Source organism: Vitis riparia, chromosome 16 (assembly GCF_004353265.1).
Source record: "Vitis riparia cultivar Riparia Gloire de Montpellier isolate 1030 chromosome 16, EGFV_Vit.rip_1.0, whole genome shotgun sequence".
Classification (NCBI taxonomy): Eukaryota; Viridiplantae; Streptophyta; class Magnoliopsida; order Vitales; family Vitaceae; genus Vitis; species Vitis riparia.
In genome coordinates, this window is record NC_048446.1 from 13,223,015 (window position 1) to 13,244,566 (window position 21,552).

At 33.2% G+C, this 21,552-nt stretch overlaps 1 protein-coding gene across 2 annotated transcripts; it reads left to right on the forward strand.

The window, feature by feature from the left end:
- Window positions 1–14,231: 14,231 nt before the first annotated feature.
- Window positions 14,232–19,698, forward strand: LOC117932968 (monocopper oxidase-like protein SKU5). Of its 2 annotated transcripts, XM_034854301.1 has the most exons (9): window positions 14,232–14,532; window positions 15,499–15,608; window positions 15,719–15,989; window positions 16,076–16,214; window positions 17,158–17,524; window positions 17,990–18,355; window positions 18,430–18,508; window positions 18,984–19,183; window positions 19,300–19,698. In XM_034854301.1, exons 1-9 carry the CDS (start codon window positions 14,392–14,394, stop codon window positions 19,403–19,405), a joined length of 1,779 nt encoding a protein of 592 aa, XP_034710192.1. In that variant the 5' UTR covers window positions 14,232–14,391; the 3' UTR covers window positions 19,406–19,698. The 2 variants fall into 2 exon arrangements, with proteins under 2 accessions (XP_034710192.1, XP_034710193.1); XM_034854302.1 differs by lacking the exons at window positions 18,984–19,183; window positions 19,300–19,698 and adding an exon at window positions 18,653–18,957.
- Window positions 19,699–21,552: the final 1,854 nt, after the last annotated feature.

Sequence of the window (21,552 nt, forward strand, 5' to 3'; positions counted from 1 at the left end):
TTCAAAACTATTTTAAAAAATAGTTATCAAACAGGTTGCCTTGAATATCTGTTATGTATTAAAAGAGGGCATGACTTTATGTATATTATTCCATGTCCCATAATTAGGTGTATTTATACTAATGACTCTAATGACCCTATTCAACCTTTCTCTCTTACTAATTAAAAATATATTTAATATAATAGAATATTTGTAATGGAGAAATTCCTTGAAGAAAACCTAGTTTTGCTTCCAAGGTGAAGAATATATTCTAAAACTAGTATAAAATTCTTTTGGATTAATAATTAGGTAAATAATTTGCATTTTATTCCTTTTGTAATGATTGAGAAACATGATCTCACTTAGACGGAAGATCATATATAGTTGATGATATTCAAACTTTTGGATATTTACTTTATGATAATCCCACCTACTACCCACCATTATCACTTCATTCATCCCCATTTTCCAGCCATCCAATCGCACTCTCATCACCACTCCAATCACCACTCCACTTCCACTTCCATAATGCTTAGCCATTACTACCCCCACCCACTATTATAATCAAATATTATCATCCTCCGGTCACCAACTTGACTATTTTCAAAACACTTTTAATGTCATTACTACTAATAAGGAAATATCCATCTCATTCTCTTATATTCAAAAGAGGGTAAGGAAAACATCCAAGTAGCTCCAAGTCAGTGCTCAAAATTTGAAAAGGTCATTAAAGCGATGTTACTTTGTTCCAAAATTGATGTGATGGTTGGGATACCCAAAAATTCTACAACTTCATTGATGCACCCAACGAATGGTCCGAGGATTCCAAATTGTGCCTTTGGATTGCTGAATTTTAGCCAAAATAATAATTATATATTTTTTTCTTTTCTTTTTCTTTTTAAAATTACATGGTCTCAACACCCATTACAACAATCCTTTTCTTTTATTTCTTTAGCTTTATTTGTCTTCAAAATTTTGTGGGACAAAAGAATTAGTTTTGGGTATAAAAAAAGAAAAAAGAAAATATTGAATGTGTAATAAGATGATGTTGAAGGTTTCTTTTTCTTTTATTAAAGTCTCTTTTGTTTATGTTTAAGTCCTATTTTTATGATTAATTGGTTGAAAAAATGAAATGATCCTCCTATTTTTAAATTTAATCTTTTTCATATTTTTGTTTGAAAAGTAACCTATTTTTTTTTTTATATATATAAATACCCTTAACTATTTTAAGAATTTACATATAATTTTTTTTTTTGAAAAAAAAAGAGTTATTTTTTCAAGAAAAAATTGAGGACAATTTTTTCAAAATATAGTAAAAAAAAAAAGAAAGGTTAAATTTACAAAATTGTGTTTTCAATGGTCATTTTAATCAAATAACTCTATTTTTATATCTATTTAATGGTGGAAAATTAGATAACGATACTAAGGATTGGGATTTTAAAGTTTGTTTCATAGTGATTCTAAAAAGTCCTTTTAACTTAAAATATGTTTTAAAAAGAAAAATTAGGTATTTGGCAAATTTTGGAAACACTTTTAAAAATATTAAAAATCACATGTAGAGTTGAAACATCACTTATAATATTTTTTGGAATTGATGACTCTTCTAAAAACATTTTCAAAGAAAACATTTCTAAAACAACTTGAATAAAAATATTGCCAAACACATCATGAAAGTTGTACATGGAACTTGATATTATAATATCTAATATATGTGAAAAAAAATTATGAGTTTAGTATATAGTATAATTTAGTAGATATTATTCAATGACATAGCATAATATTTTTTATTTATTCTAAAATATATTAATTATTGCTATTAATGATAAATAAAAAAAGATTTATCATGGATATAACGTTTGACATGAAAGAGATTTTTTTGTCTTCTGAATTAAGAAAACAAAAATGTTGGTGTTGTGCCAACTGGATGTAGGTTCATCTAGCTTAACTAGAGTCAGACGAACTTCTTCTTTGTACAAAAGGATGTCGGGATAGGTGGTTTGGGCACGCCCCTCCGAAGCTTAAGTTAGAATTTAGCGAGAGTGAACCCAACTTTTTTTGAATGACTACGTGCGTGCATACCTTTTTCGTGCTTGTTGAGGGGTTTTTGTAGAACATATGACACTATTGTTGCAACGTTGATTGTGCATTCATGTCTTTCTTGTGCTGATGATCATCGTCGTGGTGGATGTTATGCCTTATTAAGGTAGTCAACGCTATTATCTTAGTGCAGATTAGACAATCATAACAAACAAGAGATGCTGATTAGTGCCATTTGTTGGTTGTCGCACAAGAATCTCATACCATATTATTGATTGTGCATTTACATTTGTCAATGCTGCTAATTGGGTGTAACAATTGACTGACATTAATTTTTTGGTGTAAATATTTTCTTCATTGTCGCTCAGACATTAATGGTAATTAATCATCCGTCCAATGCCTAAAATTTCCGACTGGCTTGGTTTGTCTGTTTGGAAGTCCCCAGTCTACTTGGTTTGTCAATTATGTTTGGTATTGGGGAATAAGGAAATATGTCTTTCTTCTTATGCCAGACGGAACTTGTCTTGGTCCAAACAAATTGTTCCTAAACGAATTATCTCCTTACCTTGGACAACCAAAAGGTCTTGAGCCTATGAAGGACATGTGGAGGGAAGCTTCCCACAAAAAATGTCATGTATTTCTTTGTTATTATTAATTTTTTAAATATCAAATATGATAATGAATTATGGTTCTCATGGAGAAAGAGAAGAAAGAAGAAAAATATGAAACACTCATTTTTAGAATTTGTATCAGTTGCTAGAGACAGGAGTGGACCTTAGAGATCCTGTTGAGGACCAAATTTAGTATGATAACTTAATTGCCATTTTCTTTTATAATGTGAGAGTGATTTTCAAAATCCTAACAATGGCTTGAAGATGATGAAACTAACAAGTTTATGAAGATCTTCACATAAAGCAAAACAAAGTTCTAAAGTTGAATGAGATGAAATTGATTTCCAATACTGCCTTCATTTAGGAGAAGATGACTTGAAGATGATGGACCAACAAATCTATAAATATCTTCACATAGCATGTTGTTTTTCGTTTTTAGAACAATAGCAAAATCAAGGAAATACTCATTAAAGGTGTTATTTGAAAACATCGTGCTTTGGGAATAATTTCCTGAAAACTATTCTTAGAAAATTTTAGAGCCAACTGAGTTTTCTTCTATTAAAAAAAAGTGTTTCCTATTCTAAAAAATAAATAAATAAACTATTTTTGAGAACGATTATCAAACAAAGCCTAACTCTTCCGTTAATTGGTCTCTTTGTTTTTATTAATTGACAACTTATTTTGGATTTTAAAATCACAAAATTAACTTTCAATGTCTAATGTAGAGAGAGGTACGTTTTGATTTTTTTTTCTACAATTAAATATATTGGACTCAAATTATATGCATTGTCCTTAATCTAATTTTTGTGCAAAAGAGTAAAGAAAAAAGTTTTAAATATGTTATCCTACTTTTTACCCTATCTTATTTTTCATTTAAAGATGGAATAAGATAAGATGTGAAATAATATATCCACATTCTTTCTCATATTCCTTATACGTGAAATTTAATAATCTCATAGGGAGCGATGGGATGTATATCCCATGGATTATGAATTCTTTTCTCTCATTTATTTTCTTCATTTTGTCTTATACTAAGTATTATTGTGGCAAAATCGATACTTTTTGACAAAGAGTGAGACTAAATCAAAATAGACTGATGGTCTAACATGTGGTGTGAAAAACAATTTCTATACGAGGAATCACTTATCATTCCCAACTATTCCAATTTATTTTAGGCAAAGTGCAGTATGCTTAGGAGGATACTCTCATATCTTTCTTCCTACTAGGACTCTTTATGTACACAAGGTTCTTTTCTATGAACTTTTAAGCCAATAAACATTCACTAAAACCAAAATTAAGAAAAAAAGAAGTTATTCATAAGAAATCAAATTGGCTAGTAGAGTAGGTTAGTTCACTAAGAATTCTTATGAGTTTGGCTCATTATAAACTAGATTTATAGAGATTGAATAAAATATAATATTAGACTTTTCATTAATTCAGTTGGAAAATTAGAATAAGAATACCATATAATATTTATTAAACTACATTACACAAGACCATTTCTTCAGTGGTGATCACCCTAATGCAATGCCTTGAATATTACTCTTACAATATCCTAATTATAGTCTCTCTATTATGAAGCTTTATAACAAGCTTTGGAACTGGTTATTATGTTATTGATCAATCTGTAACTTATGGCTAGTGGGTGTAGGATACGTTCGCTGATCCACTAGTCGCTCCATTGATATATGTATTGGATAATGTTGTAATGGTAGTTTATTGGAGTGGTGTAGTGTAACCCATGCTAGAGAAATCTTCTTGCCGTATTCCTAAGCAATGATGCTAAATTAATGATTGAACATTGAGTGGACTCTTTTCCTTGAAGTCGACTCATGACTAGATGTTTTTCTTTGATTCATTTTATTGATTTAAACTTAAGAAATAAGAATATACATTGGGGTATTCCTTAATTGATGCAACTATAATTGATTGTTACTCTACTCCTACTTAGAAGATAGAAGATTGTCATGATTGATAATGAAAATAAGATTTTTTATGGGTTATGTATGTTGTGTGTTATTAGAGGTAATCTTAGGTGTCAATCAAGATTACCTCCCTCTTAGGTGTAGAAAGTGAATCTCTCATTGTAATTACCATTTACCTTACTTAACCTAACCATTTACCTTATTTAGTTTAGCTCATTTTGTACATATATGTAATGTTTCTTACCAAGATAATAAGAACAATATACTCATTCACTAAATTTAACATGGTATTGGAGTAAAATGGTTGAAGCGATTTTGGAAACTTACCATGATTGAAAAACAACCTGCTCTTGATGTCACTAAGGCTCTCACAGATGTCTCCTCCCCATACTTCTTACACTCCTCCGATCAGCCCAACCACTCCCTCATTGACACACCCATAAATGGTGACAATTACAGTGCCTAGCGGCGTGCCATATCTCTCGCCCTCAATGCCAAGAACAAGTTGGGTTTTGTCACTGACTCTTTCCAAACCCAAAGACGACACCACTGCTACCCTCTGGAGTCGGTGTTGTGACATGGTTATGTCATGGCTCCTTCACTCCATCGACAAACAACTTGTTAGCAACCTGGTTTATTGTGCCACTCCCACTGACCTCTAGATCGAACTGGAAACAAGATTCCAACAAAGCAATCAAACACAGATTTTTCGCATCAAGTGGGATCTCGCAACTTTGACCCAAGACAACCTCTCGGTCACCCAATATTATGGCCGACTGAAGACCCTCTTGGAGGAATTGGCTTCTTTTTAGTCTGTTAACCCGTGCACCTGTGTAGCCACAACCAAACACTTGTAAATCCAATCTGCTAATCAGGTATATCAATTCTTAATGGGTCTTAATGAAACTTACCATCAACTACGCTCACAAATCTTGGCCATCGACCCTCTGCCGCCTTTGGCCCATTGCTACTCCATCATCCACCAAGAGGAGACCCAACGCTTGGTGCTTCCAAAATCGACGCCATGACTTTGCTTTACCAAGCACCCAGTCACAAATCCACCTTGCAGCAACGACCGAAGAGAGTCTAGCCTCCAGGCTCATCGATTTGCTTCAATTGTAAGAAATCGGGACATACCCACCATCGTTGCTTCGTGGAGATCGGCTATCCCGAATGGTGGCCAACCAAGCCCAAGGAACCGTCGACAAGCTTGACTCTGGCGATGCATAATGTGACAGCTAGCTTGACAGTCTCATTTACGAGCGTCAACTCTGGGTTCTCACATGAACAATATGACCATCTGCTCGAACTTCTATAGCCCCCCACGCTTGCCTTCTTAGGTCTATCACCGTGCCCACTTCAACCAATTACATCTCTTCCTTGGATAATATATAGTGGGGTCACTCATCATATTATCACGTCCAATTTTATTTCAACTTTACACCCTATCGCTCACCCTCTCTCTGTCAATGTTCCTACAAGAAATACAATTAATGTCACCTCCACGGGTGATGTTAAATTGTCCTCCTTCTTTACTTTACATAATATCCTTTTTGTTCATGAGTTCAAATTTAATTTAATGTCTATTAGTTAATTGACTAAATCATTAAATTGTGTTGTTTCTCTTTATCCTAAGTTTTGTTTTTTTCAAGACCTAACCACAAAGACACTGATTGGAATGGGTGAAGAGCACGATGATCTCTACTACTTCAAACCCATCACAACCATTTTTTTACAAACTTCAGGGTCCGTTTCTTTTGAGGTGTGGCATAAAGGCCTTAGTCACCCCTTCATTAATAATGTTCCTAATTTTATTTCTTGCCCTAAAACCTTGGATATTTGTGATAGTTGTGCTCATGGGAAGCATACTCATTTACCTTTTAAATTGGTTTTAAATAAAAGTTATATGCCTTTTGAACGATTATATTGTGATATTTGGGATGAATACCATATTACTTCTTTATGTGGTGCACATTATTTTTTGACAATTGTGGATGAATATGCTAGGGTTACTTGGCTTTACCTAATGTGTTTCAAATAAAAAACCTTTGCTTGTCTTAAATCTTTTATCGCTATGGTTCAAACCCAATTTAATGCAAAAATTCTCCATATTCGCACAGATAATGGTCAAGAGTTCCTTACACACTCCACACAATTTTTTTTTTTTCTTTTGAACATGACATTTTACATGAACTTACTTGTGTGGAGATACCTTAACAAAACGGTGTAGCTAAACGAAAACATCGACACATCCTCAATGTGGCTCGATGTCTTCGTTTTCAAGCTCACCTATCTTTAGAATTTTGGGGTGACTGTGTGCTCATTGCTACTTATCTAATTAATCAGATCCCATCCTCTTCACTTCAAAACCAAACTCCTTTTGAACATCTTTTTAACCAAACCCCTCAATACAATCACTTACGAGTTTTTGGTTGTCTATATTATGCTCAAATAATTACTTCACATCGAGATAAATTCCAACCACGTGCTGATCCATGCATATTTTTGGGATACCCTCCCAATCATCGTGGTTATCATCTTTATAATCTTAAACACAAAAACATTACCATATCTTGTGATGTGACTTTTGTTAAGCATATTTTTCCTTTCCAATCACATACACCACCTGTTCATCCTTTACTCGTCTTACCTCTTCCTATTTTAGATACAATCTCATCCTCTTACCCTCATATTACTTCTGAACTTGACCTACCACATTCCACCTCACCACCATCTCCCCTCCACCCTCGTCGTACCATAAATAGACCTCTCACTTACGTGATTACTTATGCCCTACCTTACCCTCATCCACTATGCTTTCTACTCATTTTGACACGTCTTCCGGTATGGCTCATCCTTTATCTTATTTTGTTTCCTATTTTAAATTTTTAGTTGCTCATTATGCTTTTTTATCCATGTTATCATAATCAATTGACCCATCCAGTTATTCTCAAGCTATTCACATTGGCATGATGCTATACAGACTGAAATCTAGGCCCTTGAGGCTAATAACACATGGACTCTTACTTATCTTTCCTTTGGAAAGAAACCTATTAGTTGCAAATGGGTGTTCAAAGACAAACTTCGTGCAAATGGTTCGATTGAACGCCATAAAACTCGATTAATTGCCAAGGGATACACTCAAGTTGAGGGCCTCGACTACTTTGACACTTTCACCCCCGTTGCCAAGCTTATTACGGTTCGTTGTGTTCTTGCCATTGATGCAGCTCGTCACTGGCACCTTCATCAATTCAATGTCAACAATGCCTTCCTCCATGGTGACTTGGATAAGGAAGTCTACATGACCTTACCACTTGGATATGGTCGAAAGGGGGAGTCCCATGTGTGTCGCTTACTTAAGTCTCTATACAGACTTATGCAAGCCTCATGCAACTGGTACTCCAAATTATCATTTATGCTCCTTTTGGTCGGTTAATCTCAATTTGATGTTGATCATTCTCTATTTATACGGAGTCAGGGTTCCTCATTCACTGTAGTTTTGGTATATGTTGATGATCTTTTAATTGCAGGAAATGATCTTACTGTTATCACTAACCTCAAGACTTTTCTAGCTAACCGATTCAAGCTTAAAGATTTTGGAACCCTCAAATACTTTCTTGGTCTTGAGGTGACACGTTCTCTTTCTGGGATTTCTCTCTCTCAACACAAATATGTTCTGGACATCCTAGCCAACTTTGGTATGTTAGGATCTCACCTAGTTTTTTTTTCCCATGGAACAACACTTGAAGCTTACTTCAGAAGATGGGGTCTTACTTTCTGATCCTAACCCTTACCGAAGGTTGGTGGGTCATCTCATTTATTTGACCATCACTCGCCCGGACATATCTTTTTCTATTAACATATTAAGCAAGTTCATGCAAGCTCCACGAGAACCGCATTATCAGGCTACCTTACATGTGCTTTGCTATCTGAAGAGCTTACTAGGCCATGGACTATTTTTTCCATCCACTTGTGACTTACAGCTTTTTGCATACTCCGACTTTAATTGGGCCAGTTGTCTTACCACTCGCCCCTCTACTATAGACTTCTTCATCACACTCGGGACCAGCCATTTTTCTTGGCGAACAAAGAAAGACAGTTGTCTCTCGTTCTTCCACAGAGGCCAAATATCGTGCTATGGCCACCACTACATGTGAACTTGTTTGGCTCAAGACTCCACTCTCTGATCTCATGGTATTACATCTGAAGTGCATCATCCTTTATTGTGATAATCAAGTTGCACTCCACATTACACGCAATCTAGTCTTCCATGAGTGTACAAAACAAATAGAGATTGATTGTCATTATGTATGTGAAAAATTTCGCTTCGGCCTTCTTATGCCGATCCATATCTCCACGTAGCACTAGATTACCGACATCTTCACTAAAACCCTTGGGAAAGATCTGTTTCATCATTTTGTTTGCAAGTTGGGCATTACGGACCTTCATGCTCCAACTTGAGGAGAAGTATTAAAGGTAATCTTAGGTGTCAACCAAGATTACCTCCCTCTTAGGTGTAAAATGTGAATCTCTCCTTGTAATTACCATTTACCTTACTTGGCCTAGCCATTTACCTTATTTAGCTTAGCTAATTTTATACATATAAGTAATGTTTCTTACCAAGATAATAAGAACAATATACTCATTCACTAAATTTAACATGTGTGTTCATTTGAAAGCCTCTTATACTGTTATACCCAAATGTCCATGATTTCCTATTGTCGTGGTTGTAAAACCCTCTACTCTTCTTATTTTTCTCTTGGCCCTAATGTGCTTTTAACTTACTTTATTTGGCATGTCTCTCACTAAATACAATTTGGCTTGGGATACTTAGACTTCTAATGCATTTGGGATATGACAACTAATATTTGTCACCCTTTTTCCATGTCATGCCACATCACTCTTTTTTCTACCGTTCGAGATCCAAAGAGTTACTTTGCAAAACAAAAATATTTAATTTAAAAACTATCTACTCATTGGAATATATTTCTTATTTCTATTTTTAGAAGTAGAAATTAGTAGCAATTTGTATATGAAATATATGAATTTTTATATAAAAAGTATGAACTCACCTTATGTACTTAAAAAATACTTTTAATTTTTTTTTTAAATTTGAGGTAGTAAAAATTTTTAATACCTCAAATTTTTAAATAACTTTTAAAAATTATTGTCCCTTTAAGATAAGTTTCAAAGAGTTTTTACTTTTTATATTGGAATTAATATCATTTTTTGTTTTTAAAATAGAAACAAGAAGTCCACCAACCACATCCAAATCTTTGGTTCCAAAATTTAATATTATTTATTTATAAAATTTTAAATATTTTAATTATTAATATTATTATTAAATAAATAAGTTACCAATTGGAAAATAAATTATAGAGATATTACCAAATAACGGTAAATATGAGAGTGATTTAAACACAAGAACATTGATTATATTTTCTATTTGACAAATAACTTAATATTAAGAAATATGTTTCCATTTTTCTTTTATTCATTTGATAGAACAAAAACTAATATGATATAATATATCCCCCTAAATATAATATTCTAAAATTTTATTATCCATTAGATATAATATTAAAATGTTAATCTAAGGGTTTTCTTAATTATGTTTTGATGATAACCGAACAAAGTTAAGTGCCCCTAACATGTTTAAATCAAGTGAAAATTTCAGATTTTATCATTAAATTCAAAAGAAAGCTCAAGTATGCTTATAAGAGATTTAAATATCACGAAGAAACATATTCATGAAGATTCAAGTGCCTAGATATCTATGTAAGATGAATTTCATGGGTGCACTTAGTATAAAATATTTTTTTATGCACTTTCCTATGCATTTAATTCATTCTTACGCTTAAAAATAACCTTTTGTTTTTAACCTTAGGAAGCATTCTTTCAAAAATATCTTAGAAATGTTATACAATGAAATGCTCAAGTTACTGGAAGAATAAAAATGAAAATGAAAGTTTTTTGAGCTTATTTTTGCCCAATAGGTCAAGAGACCTTGAATTGGTCAAATCAGTTAAGGCATGGGTTCAATAAAATTGAAAATGGAAGCTTTTTGGGCTCATTTTTTCCAATGCTGCCCTAAACCAATTTAATTTGTTGGAGAACCAATTCAACCAGTTAAGCTTTTCAAGTTAAGGACCAGTTAGGTTTGCGTAAAATTTTCTCTCTCTTTCAATAGTTGATGTCTAGTCGATCGAGGTCTAGTTAAGGTTCGATTAAGACCCAATCGAGCATTAAAAACTCCAACAATCACCTATAGTGCATTAATTACCTTAATAGTTATCCAATTGGTTGAATTGGAGTGTGACCAATTGAAGCTCTTTTGTGCTATTTTGGATGCCCGAGCTTGTTTTATGAAAATTGGAGAGTTCCCTTGCATTTATCAACAAGATAACACCTACATTGAATTATTTTACAATTACATTCTCTCGTTTAAAACTCTTCACTTAAGTACATTGAATTTGCTACTTGCAAATCCTGTAGTACACTAATTAAAATTATCCTAGTTCTTTCTTTCTATTAAGTCATATTTTTACTATGATTGAGAGCATTACATCCTCACTTTATTATTCAAGGTTGAGTGTTTGAGACTTAAAGTTGGTTGAGAACTTGAAGGGAGTGATGTAGTACTAATTGGAGTCATGAATCTAAGTGTAAAGTATTAAAGGCTTGGGTTTAAGCCTTGATAAGTGAAACCCTCAATTAAGAAGGAGATTAAGGAGAGTAGACGTAGGCTAGAGTGTTGAACCACTATAAAAGCATTTGCATTTCTCTTCCTTCTACCATTTAATTACTTGCTCGATGAATTTATTGTTTTGTTGTCTTAATCATACAATTTTGAAAAGTTTTTAATCACCTAATTCACCTTCCCCCTCTTGGGTGTTTTTATTAATTAATTAGCTTTGTTTCACACAAAGGATATTATATTCTATTGAAAATATTATAAGAGGATATGTAAATACTATCTTATCTTATCTTATCTTATCCATTTAATCAAATTAGCCATATATGTTATACCATAACAATGTTTGATTTTTCAGGTATAAAAATGGAATGAAACCATATTTTATCCTAAGATTTAATATTTTAAAATAAAAATATATTACTTGCCAATGATTAGTATGAAAAGAAAGTATAAAATCTCTCATATTTATTATTATTTGAATATCTCTTTACAATTTACTTTTTAATATGTAATTTTTTTATTAATAATATTAATGAATAAAATATTTAAAATTTCAAAAATAAAAATCCTACATTTTCAAAAAAAAAGAATTTATTTCTAAATAATATTTTTGCTTTGTAAAGTGACTAATATAACAAAAAGAAAATGAAGAAAAAATAAAATAAAATGGAGGAGGATATATGAGACAATGGAATTTATGGTCAAGGAGATACATATCCTATCATTATTAAATCATCTATGTATACGAGGAAAAAAAAAATATCCTACACGTATTATTTTATCTTATAAACAAAGGATAAGATAAGAGGTGAAATAACATATCTTATTTTCTAAATATAAGATAGGACATTTTATCTTACTTTTAGTCACATATAAGGTCATATCAAGTAAATAAAACATGATTTTAATTAAATTAGTTTAAGAATTAAAATAACCATAATTTTTAGATTAAAAATATTAAGGATGTAAATGGGCCAGATTTGGGATCACCTCATAAGACCAATTCCATACCTATCCCTCCCCCTTCAACTCTATTTGAAAAAAATTTCAATTATTTTTCTAATTTTCTAATTTTTAATATAAAAATTAAACTTATATTTTTATTTTATTTATATTCAAAGGAGAAAAGGAAAAGGAAGAAATGAATAAATTGAATTAAAATTTTATTTTATTTAAAATATAATTAGGGAGGGGACGACAATGAAAGTTGTCCATATTGTTTAAAAACTTTCCAAACCCCATCTATACTCCAATTGGACCTTATCAAAGGAGTGGGAGAGGTTGTCTTTCTTAGAGCATGATTTGTAGCATTGCTTTTATCACTTCTTTTTAAAGGAAAAATTATAGACAAGTTCTGCAAATTCTTCTCAAGGATATGAGTTATTTTAAGAAAATTTGATCAACTACAATTTCAATTATATCATTTATTTGTCTTTTCCCATTTAAATTTACTTAACTTTTTTTTTGTTTTTATGCTATATTTACTACATTAAAACAAATTGTATCATTATTAATATTAATATTTATGTTATTAGCATTATGTTATTATTAATAGAAATAATGTTATTCTTATTGAAATATTGTTTATTATTAAATATTATTAAATATTGTTATTATTATTATAATATTTTTAATAATAGTGTTTCTTTCTTTTTAGAATTATTAAATATTGTTTATTATTATTATTATTATAATATTTTTAATTAAAAATTATGAAATTAATGAAATGACAAAATATAATGATTTTGTTATTTAATTATAAAAATTGCATAATAATTTATAAAAAGAAAAAAGTTACATGCCACTCATTCAAATAATTTTCCCTTTCTTAGGGTGTGTTAAGTAAAGGTAAAGAATATAGTTTAAGTATAATTTTTCTTAATGTAGAAAAATTGCATATACTTTTTTAACTTTTTTGAAAGACCTTGCGTTTGATCCAAAAAGGAATCATGGGAAGCAAGCAGAGAAAGGAAACATTTTCTTTCTGGATAAGAAAACCCCTTGCAGTTGCAGAGAGAGGCAGGCCCACACAATCGGAAGAGGAAGGAAAGTACAAGTGGGGACACCAAGATAAGAATATCCTTGTGGGCCCATCTGTAGTGGGGCCATTGGCTCTTTCTCATGTGAACGTTCAGAATCAGAATAAGAAGAAGAAGAAGAAGAGGAGCCCGTTGAGAACGCCGAGGCGCCGAAACTTGTGTAAGGTTCGACTCACCGTCTGCTGTCAGTTTTCATTATTCCTTTAATAATTTTAAATTATTTTTGGAATTTAAACTTTGTTATCAATTTATCACATATTTTCAATTTGGAAACTATTGAAATTATCGGAATCAATTATTAATTTATTAGACCATGCAAATTAGAAATATATTTTTTTTTGGATAAAAAAACAAATTACTCGATCTATTTCAAATATATATAATAGGATTATTAAAATTCACGATAATTATTAAATGTATCGTATGTATTAATTCATTTATGTTCGATAAATGGTATTTAAAATAATTGTTCGAATTTCTTATGATATATAATTGAAACAAGTTCTTACTAATATTTAAAGAAGGGCTTTAAATGTCAGGAAGCATATGAAATATTAAAATCAAATTTATGATGAAAATTTTATTTTATTAAAAGTTACCGTTAAAGTTTATGATGGTGCATGGTGGCATAATTAATTGTGGCAACTCATTTGGTATGAAATCGAAAAGATTCGCATGGATTCATCCACATGAAATTGAGTTGTAAACAACTAGGAATTAAGATTTATTAATTTATTTTTTATTTTTAACTTTCTTGGAAAACAAGCAAAATTAGTATAGGATTAAAAAATAGGTGTACATATATGGGTGACCGGCTGAAGGAGTTGCAGGTGATTGGGGGGCGGGTCTTTTCCAAAGCCGTTTCTAGGGCAACAGGGGTGTGTATAGTCTGCGTTTTTTTATTATTACAAATTACAAACAAGGACTCCACAAAAAAAAAAAAAAGAGCCGTTTTCTCTCTCTACGCGTCTTCTCTCTTCTTCCAGACTCTCCCCCTTTCTATACTGCCTCTTCGATCATATGTAAAACCCTTCTAAAATCTCTGAAAATTGGGTTCATCATTCACTTTGATACAGTGATACACGCCCACAGTAACCCATTTCATGGAGTTTCTTGGGCACTCAACGTGGGTTCTTGTGCACATTGCGCTCTTCTCTGGCCTCTGTTTCGCTGCAGACCCATTTGTGAATTTCGAGCTGACCTACTCTTTCATCACTGCTTCTCCTTTGGGTGTTCCACAGCAGGTTTGGGTTTTCGACCTTTTCTGTGTTTTTGTCTTTATTTTTTCATGTGGGTTTGTTTCAGTTTCTTGACAGAGTGATGAACTGGTTGGGTTTTCTTTGTTTCCCTTCCCCCCTTTTTTCTTGTGGGGATTTAGTTGTTTTTTGGATTTTGTTTTGGACTGTTATCTATCGGCAATGCGATTCTGATGATTTTTCTTTATGGTTTTTGTGTTTTTTTTTTCTGCATAATCTGATGTTTATGTTCTGGATGCGTTTGCATCGTGTAGTGGGATTTAATATCGCCGGAGTAGATCGGGGTCCCAAATTTTCAGTATAAATAAATTTTTTTGCTCTTTTTTTATTTTTTTTTAATTTTTTTATTTTTGAATCAGATACAGGGGATTTTTTCCTGTTGGTGAAGCAGATTGGGAGATGTGTAATTGTTGATTATTACGGGTTTTTTTTTTCAATTTTTTTTTCTGAGTGCTTAATGTTCTACTGGTAGTTAACTGAGAATCTGGGTTTTGGTTATAAGTAGATGAGAGTCCGAAGATAGAATTACGGTTGTTTTTCTTTAATTACCTGGTTTGTGTTTTTTCATTTTTTTTTCCCAGTCATTCATATAGTTGAATCTGATGATGGGGTTTGTGTGTCAATGAGATTGACTATGGCCTAAATGTCTTCATTATAGATGTTTTTTCATACGGATTATGTGAGCTCTCATGATTTTTGATATAGGATGTCTAGTTCCTAATGGACAGAGGAAAAGGGAAAAGTTCTATATGTAGTAAATTGAGGGATGGGGTTTAAGCAATGTTGAAGTCAATCGAGTTCAAGCTTGTGCCTTGGCTTTGTGCTTTTTCATGTTTTTTAAGTAATTTGTGGCTAATATTGCATATTTAGTCAATTTACGAAGTCTGGTTTTGAAGTTACATTGAGGCAGATAACGCTTCAGTCATTTATTTATTTGTGTTACTTTTGTTGCAGGTTATAGCAGTTAATGGAAATTTTCCAGGTCATCCTTTGAATGTTACAACAAATAACAATGTTGTTGTTAATGTGACAAACAAATTGAATGAAGACCTCTTGATCACTTGGTAGGTTTCAACATATTATCTATTCCATACATTGTTTATTTCCTTTAATTAATCTTAGAATTTGTGGAGAAGTAATAATTTTAGTGGATTTGGGGTTGATAATTTTGCAGGCCCGGGGTACAAATGCGCCGTAATTCTTGGCAAGATGGTGTTCTAGGCACAAATTGCCCTATACCATCTAAATGGAAGTGGGATTACCAGTTTCAGGTTAAGGATCAGATTGGCAGTTTCTTCTACTTCCCATCTCTCAACTTTCAGAGAGCAGCTGGTGGTTTTGGGTCATTTATTATTACTAACAGACCAGTTATCTCACTGCCTTTCGCAGCCCCAGATGGGGATATCATACTCCTCATTGGTGACTGGTACACACAAAACCATACGGTGAGTACCCATTTTAGGTAGTGAGTCAAAGGGGAAATTTGATCATAGAATTCAAAGTATAATGTGTGTCTGTGCTTGAATTTTAGGCTCTGCGGCAGACCCTTGATGCTGGAAAAGACCTTGGGATGCCAGATGGAGTTCTCATCAATGGGAAGGGACCTTACAGATACAACACTACTCTTGTACCAGATGGCATAGCATATGAAACAGTTTCAGTTGAACCAGGTAATACTTTTAGGTTTCATAGAGAAACTCATCTGGTCTAGTAGTCTTTACTCTTTACCATTTAATAAGCATGGAAAAGAATTAATGTCAAGTATTTTATTCTGTTTTTTCCTTATTATGAATGACTGAATTTCCTTGGCACTTACGATATCAGGTCCTTAGTTAATTTACATTTGGTGAATACACAATGATCCATTGATTTGATCTGCTATGTGGATGCATTTTTTCATTCAAACCTAAAATCATTCACACATCTATATTGTTTCATGAGGTCCTCAAAATGTCTCACTCTGGGCCTTTAGACTATTCAATGCATGCTGATACTCAGAGGCTAGAAAATAGTGCCCATTCAGCCATTCAAGAGGACAGTCATCTAACTATCTTTGAGAGCCAACTATTCCTTGATTTTTGTAGCTGTTATGAAATAGTCTCTGATCTTCTTTTGCTTGATTGTGTAACTTTGAGTTTGCATTTTGTGTGGATTGATTCTTACTTCTGAATAGTAAATATTTTACCTGTGGTTTAGTAGAAAGAGGTGATGTTATTGATTTGATGACACCAAATAATCTGTACCTATCAAAAAAATGACACCAAATAATCTGTGATATGCTTTTGTTTTTTTATATACTTTAAGTTTAGACTTTGTACCATGAGTTAGTATCTACTATTTTGTATGTAATGGTAAACCCATTATCTGTGGTCTGCTAGAAAGATGCCATAAGTTTGATGGTTAGACCAATTAAATTTGGTTGAATTCATTTCTGCATACACACAATGGATTGGACATCGCTGATGGTATAGACTCTACATAGCAGGATTATTATGCATTCAAATCTGAGCTTTATCATACTTGCACCATTTGCCTTCTAAAATTATGCTCTTGCTTTGACACATAGTTTGGACTGTTTGAAATCTTAACCAGTGAGGACATGACATTTTGCAGGAAAAACTTATCGAGTTCGGGTTCACAATGTTGGAATCTCCACTAGTCTGAACTTCAGAATTCAGAACCATAATATGCTTCTAGTGGAAACAGAGGGACATTACACATCACAACAAAACTATAGTAACTTAGATATTCATGTTGGGCAGTCTTACACCTTTTTAGTTACCATGGATCAAAATGCAAGTACCGATTACTACATTGTGGCCAGTGCCAGGTTTGTGAATGAGTCACTTTGGCAAAGAGTTACTGGTGTCGCTGTCTTGCAGTACTCCAATTCTAAAGGAGCTGCAACTGGTCCTCTCCCTCCTGGGCCAGATGACTTGTATGACAAGACGTTTTCAATGAACCAAGCAAGATCTATCAGGTTTGTTCTTATACTGCATGGTGTTTAAGAGTTTAATTCCTACCATAGGTACATATTTTATTTTCACCTTTTTATTGGAATCCTGATATTGAACTCCCCTTTTGTAGTTAGCCTCCTATAGCTGACCTTTTTATTTTTTTCTTTCAAAGTACATTTACTTTAACCATACCCCTACTAGGTACAGGGCAGTTAGATGTACAGCTGTTCTACTGGTCCCCTCTTTTCTTTTTCGTTTTTCGCTTGAGATCAAATTTTGCAGAAAATCTGGTTATCGTTTAATTAACCATTTACATTAAGGCATTTTCTATTCCCCTGCTCCCCTTTAATTGTTTTTCTTGTTTCCTTCTTTTTCCTAAAACTTTTTCTATTCCCTTTATTCTTTTTGGTTCTTCCCTTTATATCTAATTTACAGTAGAACTGGTTTTATTTAATCTAACATTCATCATCTCAATTTTTGTTGATCAGGCAAAATGTATCTGCAAGTGGAGCTCGTCCTAACCCTCAGGGGTCTTTTCACTATGGTTCAATCAATGTGACTGATACATATGTGTTAAGGAGCATGCCACTAGTGACAATTAACAACACACTTAGGGCTACATTTAATGGGATCTCATTTGTCAATCCCGAGACACCAATCAGGCTGGCTGACCAGCATAAAGTTAAGGGAGCTTACAAGCTTGATTACCCGAAAAAGCCTCTTACAGGAGCACCAAAACTTGATATATCTGTTATCAATGGTACATATAAGGGGTTTATAGAAGTTATATTGCAGAACAATGATACAATAATGCAGAGCTTCCACATGGATGGTTATTCATTTTTTGTGGTCGGGTAGGAGCTCTCTTCTTCTTGTTTACACGATTTTCATCCAAGTTTCATGGGTGTTGACCCTTTGATTTCTACAGGATGGATTATGGTAACTGGACAGAAAGCAGTAGGGGTACATACAATAAGTGGGATGCGATTGCTCGCTGCACAGCACAGGTTTGGTTTTTTCATTTTTATTTATTTATTTTTTATTTAGAGCCATGTTATTTTCTGTTTATTGGAAGAAAGAAAGCTGGAGTTAGTCTTCTGCTTGAAGCTCTCTGTAGGATGAAGTTGTTTTAATTTTCAATATTGCCATAGAGTCCTTGTCCTCAGGAGATACTTCATTGGTCAGTACTGCAATGTTGATCTGCATTTTCCCATTTAGACAAAACTATTACCTGGTGATCTGATGAGTGAGTTGAACTGCTTGACCTGTGGATCATAAGAATCTGATGACCGAATAGTGTGTTGCAATAGCTACTATTGGAAGGATCTAGAGCTAATGATGATATGAACATTTGTTTTTTGAGGATCTGGTGATTAAACGAGTGTTATAGTGTTCGATCATTTTGCTTACTATACATGTGTTTTATCAGAGATGCTGTGCAACAGTTAGAATCTTTAAGGATGAATCCTGAAATTCATGTAGGTTTTCCCTGGGGCATGGACAGCAGTGTTAATCTCTCTTGACAATGCTGGAGCATGGAATCTTAGAGTAGAAAACCTTGACAGATGGTATCTGGGCCAAGAAACATACATGAGAATCGTCAATCCTGAGGAAAATGGTGAAACAGAGTTTTCTGCTCCCAGTAATATTTTGTATTGTGGCGCTCTTAAGAATTTGCAAGGGTATATATCTCGAACCTTGTTACATTGACCTCTCTCTCTCTCTCTCCCTCTCCCTCTCCCTCTCCCTCTCCCTCTCTTACATTAATGACTTGTACTTCTGTTGCTTTTGTCTTCAGAAGCCAGAATTCAAGTAATGCTCCAATGTTGATCACCGGGTGGAAACTGAAGCTGTTTTTCACACTACTGCTGACACTATCTGCTGCCATTTCCATATCCTGCTAATCCGCAGCAACCTTTCAATGTGTAGGCACCATGGCTATCCTAGTATTGGTTGTTGGAGTTGGGCTTGCTTTGGTTACAGTTTTAGTTTAGGTCAAAACAAGAGTCCTGACTGCAAATTTTCGTGGTGTTATAGACATGTTTTCATTGTCATGTGATTCACCCCATTCCTTGTAATACAGGCAATTGGGAATCCATCATTCTTTGGGTACCTTAGAGTTACACAGATGATAATATCATTTGCAATATGAATTAATTTGATACCCATGTTTCAATGTATTTTCTTTGATGATTCACTGTCCCTGTTTGCTTTGGAATCAATCAGTTTTGTTGTTCAACATATCACATTTTTTTTTTGGTCATTAATCTGGTGATGATTCAACTTTGAACATTTTTTCTTGACGGGTCTAGAAACAGCTTCAGGAGGCATAATCTTGATAAAGAATCAATCAACATCCGATTAAAGGGACATAGCACATTGTTTGATGTTACTAAAACTTATTTTGAGAATTTTATGTTGTAAATCTCTTATCGTTTCTTCATCTTCTACTAGAATCCATTTCAATGGATGCTGGATTTTCTGGGTTTTTGAGGCCAAGACATTTCTTTCTGGCTCAATGCGAAAGATTTCATTTGAATGAACTTTGTTGATATATCATTATTGTCTTACAAAGTTTCTGTTAAATATTTATCAACAGTAGAGCCCATGTAGGACAAGAGGGAGGAAATTAGCTTACGGCTTGAAGGATTCATGGGTTTGCCAAATTGTTTGAAAGCTAACTAGCTAAGGCCAAGACTTCCGTTGTACATGCTGCTTCTTTCTTGTGCATTCCTTCACTTGTGGCTTGTTTATACCATTGTACCTTTCAATTTTGTCAACCAAAACACGCGTACACATAGAATGCACCAACACTTGAGAATCCATTAAGAAAAGGAAATGAGATGGTGAAGCTCTAAAAAAACACCTCTCAATGTGACTACTTTAAAAATAAAACCCGAAAACATATTAATATATAATGGTGGCAAATTCGTCATTCATAACATTAAAAAATTACTTAAGGGGCAACTCAGACCACTGGAATCCATAAAGAATTTTTATATGTAATATAGAGATTTCTATTTGGCATGTAAAAAAAATCTAAATTCCTAATCCTTCTTTTGAAAGTTTTTCAATGAATGCATTACACCTTCACTATACCCCAGAAGAACTTTTCAACCTAAAACTACAATTAATATATATATATATATAAAGGGCCTTAACTCCCAACTTCATTAGTAGGGAATTCAAATCTCAAACCTCTTACAGCTTAAAATGCATCAAATTGGAAGCTTTAGTTAGAAATCAATAAAATATTAAACTCTTTAAAAATCAGAACAGCTTTTAGGGAGTGGAAGGGCCGGGCAGATAAGGGGCTGACCCATTCTATTTTACTCTATCTTGGAAGAGCACTCAAGGTTTTGGGCATGTGCTTGTCTGAACATCGCTAGGTATTGAAGTTAATGAAAGTGTTTTGCCTGTTCTTTTTTAGAAACTCAACAAGTTCAGCCTTGAAGATCAAGGAAACATCAATCAGTAAATAAATTAATGGCTGTCTCCTTTTTGGCTTTCCTTTACTTGCAGTGAAAGCTCTCTCTTTACACATGAGAAGGAGCTACATCAGAACAGGGTTTTAGTCACGTGAGTTCTGAGAAATCTCTCTCTCTCTCTCTCTCTCATATCTATATAGACGATTAAAAAATTTATGATTTATTCTCTGTTGGGTCCAGGAAATTAACAACATAAACTTGCATATTTTGAACTTCAAATCCAAAACTAATCCACCCTCAGTGGCTAAATTTCTTAATTATTATGCTAGAAGATAATGGTCAATCACCCACTAACAGATTCAATGAAATGGGCATGCAAATTTATGCAAAATAAAGAACATCTTATATAGAATATATTTGAAAAAGCGGTTTATTGTGCCAGTTTGATAGTTGTAGGATCAATTTATGCTAGAATGGAACTCCACACCTACTTAGCTGTAGTCTGTTAAGAAAGTGGAATACTAGGAAAGAGCCTATTGTTGAAGATACGTGGTGTTTGGATTTCTAATTAAATTGCAGCCTAAAATGAAGAATCCCCTTTCTCAAATTAGAATCGTGGAATC